The sequence below is a fragment of the Oncorhynchus keta genome, chromosome 18 (genome assembly GCF_023373465.1).
Source record: "Oncorhynchus keta strain PuntledgeMale-10-30-2019 chromosome 18, Oket_V2, whole genome shotgun sequence".
Lineage (NCBI taxonomy): Eukaryota > Metazoa > Chordata > Actinopteri > Salmoniformes > Salmonidae > Oncorhynchus > Oncorhynchus keta.
The window spans coordinates 55,683,571-55,691,580 of NC_068438.1; the positions used below are offsets into that span (position 1 = coordinate 55,683,571).

Here is an 8,010-nt window from a genome sequence, read left to right on the forward strand (position 1 = left end):
CCTCCAGCCTGCCCTGACCTCCAGCCTGCCAGCCACTTCCCTGCCCCTTGTATTATAATACATATCAGACTCAAACTGCATCTGGGTCTCGCCCTGTGCCCTTATAGTACTAGAATAATTAGCATTAACGATCAAGGCAGCCTCCAGGTCAGTCTGTTATTTATGATTTACACAAACTCCCCTCCCCTTCCCTCTTTTTTCGCCGCTCCTCTCCCCTCAGGTTCACCCCTCAACCTCCCTCTCCTCCCCATCCAATCAGCCTCACCCCTCTCCTCCTGTCTACCCCATCTCCCCTCAGGTTCACCCCTCAACCTCCCTCTCCTCCCCATCCAATCAGCCTCACCCCTCTCCTCCTGTCTCCCCCATCTCCCCTCAGGTTCACCCCTCAACCTCCCTCTCCTCCCCATCCAATCAGCCTCGCCCCTCTCCTCCTGTCTCCCCCATCTCCCCTCAGGTTCACCCCTCAACCTCCCTCTCCTCCCCATCCAATCAGCCTCACCCCTCTCCTCCTGTCTCCCCATCTCCCCTCAGGTTCACCCCTCAACCTCCCTCTCCTCCCCATCCAATCAGCCTCACCCCTCTCCTCCTGTCTCCCCCATCTCCCCTCAGGTTCACCCCTCAACCTCCCTCTCCTCCCCATCCAATCAGCCTCACCCCTCTCCTCCTGTCTCCCCCATCTCCCCTCAGGTTCACCCCTCAACCTCCCTCTCCTCCCCATCCAATCAGCCTCACCCCTCTCCTCCTGTCTCCCCCATCTCCCCTCAGGTTCACCCCTCAACCTCCCTCTCCTCCCCATCCAATCAGCCTCACCCCTCTCCTCCTGTCTCCCCCATCTCCCCTCAGGTTCACCCCTCAACCTCCCTCTCCTCCCCATCCAATCAGCCTCACCCCTCTCCTCCTGTCTCCCCCATCTCCCCTCAGGTTCACCCCTCAACCTCCCTCTCCTCCCCATCCAATCAGCCTCACCCCTCTCCTCCTGTCTCCCCATCTCCCCTCAGGTTCACCCCTCTCCTCCTCTCTTTCCTCAGCCTCTCTCCCCTCCCCTCTCCCCTCCACCTCTCCCCCTCTTTCCTCAGCCTCTCTTCCCTCCCCCTCTTTCCTCAGCCTCTCTTCCCTCCCCTCAGCCTCTCTCCTCTCTTCCCACCCCTCTTCACTCAGCCTCTCTCCCCTCCCCCTCTTCCCTCAGCCTCTCTTCCCTCAGCCTCTCTTCCCTCAGCCTCTCTCCTCTCTTCCCTCCCCCTCTTCCCTCAGCCTCTCTTCCCTCCCCCTCTCCCCTCAGCCTCTATCCTCTCTCCCCTCCACCTCTCCCCCTCTTTCCTCAGCCTCTCTTCCCTCCCCCTCTTTCCTCAGCCTCTCTTCCCTCCCCCAGCCTCTCTCCTCTCTTCCCCCCTCTTCACCCCTCTCCCCTCCCCTCTTCCCTCAGCCTCTCTTCCCTCATCCTCTCTCCTCTCTTCCCTCCCCTCTTCCCTCAGTCTCTCTTCCCCTCCCTCTCTTCCCTCAGCCTCCCCCTCTCTTCCCTCCCCCTCTCTTCCCTCATCCTCTCTCCTCTCTTCCCTCCCCCTCTTCCCTCAGCCTCTATTCCCTCCCCTCTTCCCTCATCCTCTCTCCTCTCTTCCCTCCCCTCTTCCCTCAGTCTCTCTTCCCCTCCCTCTCTTCCCTCAGCCTCCCCTCTCTTCCCTCCCCTCTCTTCCCTCATCCTCTCTCCTCTCTTCCCTCCCCCTCTTCCCTCAGCCCCTCTCCCCTCCCCCTCTTCCCCAGCCTCTCTTCCCTCCCCGTCTTTCCTCAGCCTCTCTCCCTCCCCTCTCTTCCCTCTCTCCCCTCTCCCCTCAGCCTCTCTTCCCTCAGCCTCTCTCCCCTCAGCCTCTCTCCCCTCTTCCCTAAGCCTCTCTTCCCTCATCCTCTCTCCTCTCTTCCCTCCCCCTCTTCCCTCCCCTCTCCCCTCAGCCTCTCTTCCCTCCCCCTCTTCCCTCAGCCTCTCTTCCCTCCCCCTCTTCCCCAGCCTCTCTTCCCTCCCGTCTTTCCTCAGCCTCTCTCCCCTCCCCCTCTTCCCTCAGCCTCTCTTCCCTCCCGTCTTTCCTCAGCCTCTCTCCCCTCCCCTCTTCTCTCAGCCTCTCTTCCCTCCCCCTCTTTCCTCAGCCTCTCTTCCCTCCCCCCAGCCTCTCTCCTCTCTTCCCACCCCTCTTCACTCAGCCTCTCTACCCTCCCCCTCTTCCCTCAGCCTCTCTTCCCTCATCCTCTCTCCTCTCTTCCCTCCCCTCTTCCCTCAGTCTCTCTTCCCCTCCCTCTCTTCCCTCAGCCTCCCCTCTCTTCCCTCCCCCTCTCTTCCCTCATCCTCTCCCCTCTCTTCCCTCCCCCTCTACCCTCAGCCTCTATTCCCTCCCCCTCTTCCCTCATCCTCTCTCCTCTCTTCCCTCCCCTCTTCCCTCAGTCTCTCTTCCCCTCCCTCTCTTCCCTCAGCCTCCCCCTCTCTTCCCTCCCCTCTCTTCCCTCATCCTCTCTCCTCTCTTCCCTCCCCTCTTCCCTCAGCCTCTCTCCCCTCCCCTCTTCCCCAGCCTCTCTTCCCTCCCGTCTTTCCTCAGCCTCTCTCCCCTCCCCTCTTCCTCAGCCTCTCTCCCCTCTCCCTCAGCCTCTCTTCCCTCAGCCTCTCTCCCTCAGCCTCTCTCCCTCTTCCTAAGCCTCTCTTCCCTCATCCTCTCTCCTCTCTTCCCTCCCCCTCTTCCCCCCCTCTCCCCTCAGCCTCTCTTCCCTCCCCCCTCTTCCCTCAGCCTCTCTTCCCTCCCCCTCTTCCCCAGCCTCTCTTCCCTCCCGTCTTTCCTCAGCCTCTCTCCCCTTCCCCTCTTCCCTCAGCCTCTCTCCCCTCTCCCCTCAGCCTCTCTTCCCTCAGCCTCTCTCCCCTCAGCCTCTCTCCCCTCTTCCCTAAGCCTCTCTTCCCTCATCCTCTCTCCTCTCTTCCCTCCCCTCTTCCCTCAGTCTCTCTTCCCTCCCCCTCTTCCCCAGCCTCTCTTCCCTCCCGTCTTTCCTCAGCCTCTCTCCCTCCCCTCTTCCCTCAGCCTCTCTCCCCTCTCCCCTCAGCCTCTCTTCCCCTCAGCCTCTCTCCCCTCTTCCCTCTCCCCTCTTCCCTCATCCTCTCTTCCCTCATCCTCTCTCCTCTCCCCCTCTTCCCTCCCCTCTCCCCTCAGCCTCTCTTCCCTCCCCCTCTTCCCTCAGCCTCTCTCCCCTCCCCTCTTCCCTCAGCCTCTCTCCCTCAGCCTCTCTTCCCTCCCCTCTTCCCTCAGCCTCTCTCCCCTCCCCTCTTCCCTCAGCCTCTCTTCCCTCCCCCTCTTCCCTCCGCCTCTCTTCCCTCAGCCTCTCTCCTCTCTTCCCTCCCCTCTCCCCTCAGCCTCTCTCCCTCCCCTCTTCCCTCAGGATCTATCCCCTCTTCCCTCATCCTCTCTCCCCTCCCCTCTTCCCTCAGGATCTATCCCCTCTTCCCTCAGCCTCTCTCCTCTCTTCGCTCAGCCTCTGCCCTCAGCCTCTCTCCTCTCTTCCCTCCCCTCTTCCCTCAGCCTCCCCCTCTCTTCCCTCCCCCTCTCTTCCCTCAGCCTCCCCCTCTCTTCCCTCAGCCTCCCCTCTCTTCCCTCCCCCTCTCTTCCCTCAGCCTCCCCCCTCTCTTCCCTCAGCCTCCCCTCTCTTCCCTCCCCTCTTCCCTCAGCCTCCCCTCTCTTCCCTCCCCCTCTCTTCCCTCCCCCTCTCTTCCCTCAGCCTCCCCCTCTCTTCCCTCCCCCCCCCTCAGCCTCCCCCTCTCTTCCCTCCCTCTCTTCCCTCAGCCTCCCCCTCTCTTCCCTCAACCTCTCTTCCCTCCCCTCTCTTCCCTCCCCCTCTCTTCCCTCCGCCTCCCCCTCTCTTCCCTCCCCCTCTCTTCCCTCAGCCTCCCCCTCTCTTCCCTCCCCTCTTCCCTCAGCCTCCCCCTCTCTTCCCTCCCCTCTTCCCTCAGCCTCCCCCTCTCTTCCCTCCCTCTTCCCTCAGCCTCCCCCTCTCTTCCCTCCCCTCTCTTCCCTCCCTCTCTTCCCTCAGCCTCCCCCTCTCTTCCCTCAGCCTCCCCCTCTCTCCCCCCCTCCTCCCCATCGTACTTTATAGGGAATAGGAACGGATCCTATTACACAGTAAAACAACTGCTGCAGAGGATGTTAACCTTATCTCTGCTGGCGACTGCTAGTGTATGCTGGCTCTGTCAGCTGAACGGATGAGATCCAGCTAAGCTGCTCCACAGCTTTCCATCACTACGAGGTTACTGTGACCTGCTGTAAGGCTGCTGCCCTGGGACTGAGCCAAACACATGGCAAGAGGCAAAATAACATCCCTCTGAGGCTGGCTATCTGGGTGTTTAGAGAGAGGATAGGTAATAACATCCCTCTGAGGCTGGCTATCTGGGTGTTTAGAGAGAGGATAGGTAATAACATCCCTCTGAGGCTAGGCTATCTGGGTGTTTAGAGAGAGGATAGGTAATAACATCCCTCTGAGGCTAGGTTAGGCTATCTGGGTGTTTAGAGAGAGGATAGGTAATAACATCCCTCTGAGGCTAGGCTATAATAATATAATAATAATAATATATGCCATTTAGCTGACGCTTTTATCCAAAGCGACTTACAGTCATGTGTGCATACATTCTACGTATGGGTGGTCCCGGGAATCGAACCCACTACCCTGGCGTTACAAGCGCCATGCTCTACCAACTGAGCCACAGAAGGATCTGGGTGTTTAGAGAGAGGATAGGTAATAACATCCCTCTGAGGCTAGGCTATCTGGGTGTTTAAAGAGAGGATAGGTAATAACATCCCTCTGAGGCTAGGCTATCTGGGTGTTTAGAGAGAGGATAGGTGATAACATCCCTCTGAGGCTAGGTTAGGCTATCTGGGTGTTTAGAGAGAGGATAGGTGATAACATCTCTCTGAGGCTAGGCTATCTGGGTGTTTAGAGGATAGGATAGGTATCTGGGTGTTTAGAGACATAGGTGATAACATCTCTGAGGCTAGGCTAGGCTATCTGGGTGTTTAGGAGAGAGGATAGGTAGAGAGAGGAATAACATCTCTCTGAGGCTAGGCTAGGCTATCTGGGTGTTTAGAGAGAGGATAGGTAATAACATCCCTCTGAGGCTAGGCTATCTGGGTGTTTTAAAGGCTAGGCTAGGCTATCTGGGTGTTTAGAGGATAGGTAATAACATCCCTCTGAGGCTAGGCTATCTGGGTGTTTAGAGAGAGGATAGGTGATAACATCCCTCTGAGGCTAGGTTAGGCTATCTGGGTGTTTAGAGAGAGGATAGGTGATAACATCTCTCTGAGGCTAGGCTATCTGGGTGTTTAGAGAGAGGATAGGTAATAACATCTCTCTGAGGCTAGGCTAGGCTATCTGGGTGTTTAGAGAGAGGATAGGTAATAACATCTCTCTGAGGCTAGGCTAGGCTATCTGGGTGTTTAGAGAGAGGATAGGTAATAACATCCCTCTGAGGCTAGGCTATCTGGGTGTTTAGAGAGAGGATAGGTGATAACATCCCTCTGAGGCTAGGTTAGGCTATCTGGGTGTTTAGAGAGAGGATAGGTGATTACATCTCTCTGAGGCTAGGCTATCTGGGTGTTTAGAGAGAGGATAGGTAATAACATCCCTCTGAGGCTAGGCTATCTGGGTGTTTAGAGAGAGGATAGGTGATAACATCCCTCTGAGGCTAGGCTAGGCTATCTGGGTGTTTAGAGAGAGGATAGGTAATAACACCCCTCTGAGGCTAGGCTATCTGGGTGTTTAGAGAGAGGATAGGTAATAACATCTCTCTGAGGCTAGGCTAGGCTATCTGGGTGTTTAGAGAGAGGATAGGTAATAACATCCCTCTGAGGCTAGGCTATCTGGGTGTTTAGAGAGAGGATAGGTGATAACATCCCTCTGAGGCTAGGTTAGGCTATCTGGGTGTTTAGAGAGAGGATAGGTGATAACATCTCTCTGAGGCTAGGCTATCTGGGTGTTTAGAGAGAGGATAGGTAATAACATCCCTCTGAGGCTAGGCTATCTGGGTGTTTAGAGAGAGGATAGGTGATAACATCCCTCTGAGGCTAGGCTAGGCTATCTGGGTGTTTAGAGAGAGGATAGGTGATAACATCTCTCTGAGGCTAGGCTATCTGGGTGTTTAGAGAGAGGATAGGTAATAACATCCCTCTGAGGCTAGGCTATCTGGGTGTTTAGAGAGAGGATAGGTGATAACATCCCTCTGAGGCTAGGCTAGGCTATCTGGGTGTTTAGAGAGAGGATAGGTAATAACATCTCTCTGAGGCTAGGCTATCTGGGTGTTTAGAGAGAGGATAGGTAATAACATCTCTCTGAGGCTAGGCTAGGCTATCTGGGTGTTTAGAGAGAGGATAGGTGATAACATCCCTCTAAGGCTAGGTTAGGCTATCTGGGTGTTTAGAGAGAGGATAGGTGATAACATCTCTCTGAGGCTAGGCTATCTGGGTGTTTAGAGAGAGGATAGGTAATAACATCTCTCTGAGGCTAGGCTATCTGGGTGTTTAGAGAGAGGATAGGTAATAACATCCCTCTGAGGTTAGGCTAGGCTATCTGGGTGTTTAGAGAGAGGATAGGTAATAACATCCCTCTGAGGCTAGGCTATCTGGGTGTTTAGAGAGAGGATAGGTAATAACATCCCTCTGAGGCTAGGCTATCTGGGTGTTTAGAGAGAGGATAGGTAATAACATCCCTCTGAGGCTAGGCTATCTGGGTGTTTAGAGAGAGGATAGGTAATAACATCTCTCTGAGGCTAGGCTAGGCTATCTGGGTGTTTAGAGAGAGGATAGGTAATAACATCCCTCTGAGGCTAGGCTATCTGGGTGTTTAGAGAGAGGATAGGTAATAACATCCCTCTGAGGCTAGGCTATCTGGGTGTTTAGAGAGAGGATAGGTAATAACATCCCTCTGAGGCTAGGTTCGGCTATCTGGGTGTTTAGAGAGAGGATAGGTAATAACATCCCTCTGAGGCTAGGCTATCTGGGTGTTTAAAGAGAGGATAGGTAATAACATCCCTCTGAGGCTAGGCTATCTGGGTGTTTAGAGAGAGGATAGGTAATAACATCCCTCTGAGGCTAGGCTATCTGGGTGTTTAGAGAGAGGATAGGTAATAACATCCCTCTGAGGCTAGGCTATCTGGGTGTTTAGAGAGAGGATAGTGTCAAGCTAAAAGCAAGGTTGCTATGCTTCCACTGTCTGTACACAACACTGGGAAACTGCCAAGTCATTACTGAGGCCTACCAAGTTGGGGTGCCCCTGTCTGTATGCAGGACAACCTACAGATGGTTCCTTCTATAGACAAGAGACCTGGACGAAATACATAGTGGAGGAATATCTGCTGTATACAGGAACAGATGGAGACATTCTGTTTAATAGTAGACACACCGCATTAGCTGTCTGTCTGTCTGTCTGTCTGTCTGTCTGTCTGTCTGTCTGTCTGTCTGTCTGTCTGTCTGTCTGTCTGTCTGTCTGTCTGTCTGTCTGTGTGTGTGTGTGTGTGTGTGTGTGTGTGTGTGTGTTAGCTGAGTGAGTGTCTCACCGTTTGAGAAGAGAGCCCCCTGTGGGAAGCTGAGCTCATGGCTGTGTTCTGCTTCACAGGAGTACATGGCCTTGGCGTCTCTGGAACCAACACAGGAGACAGTACAAAGTCAACAGACATTCTACGTCTATGACAGATACACCTCTATGAAGAGGGATAAAGACAGACAAACTCTACGTCTATGACAGATACATCTCTATAAAGAGGGATATAGACAGACAAACTCTACGTCTATGACAGATACACCTCTATAAAGAGGGATAAAGACAGACATACTCTACGTCTATGACAGATCCATCTCCATAAAGAGGGATAAAGACAGACATACTCTACGTCTATGACAGATACATCTCTATGAAGAGGGATAAAGACAGACATACTCTGACAGATACATCTCTATGAAGAGGGATCTACGTCTATGACAGATACATCTCTATAAAGAGGGA

General features: G+C 54.5%; 1 protein-coding gene across 1 annotated transcript in view; it reads right to left on the reverse strand.

Annotated features, from left to right (window-relative positions):
- The window catches only part of LOC118380965 (rho GTPase-activating protein 42), a 239,068-nt gene that overhangs the window by 3,703 nt on the left and 227,355 nt on the right, over window positions 1-8,010 (reverse strand). The window contains exon 23 of the mRNA XM_052468730.1: window positions 7,565-7,644. Coding sequence (XP_052324690.1) covers window positions 7,565-7,644 — 80 coding nt within the window. The remainder of the gene's footprint in view (window positions 1-7,564; window positions 7,645-8,010) is intronic.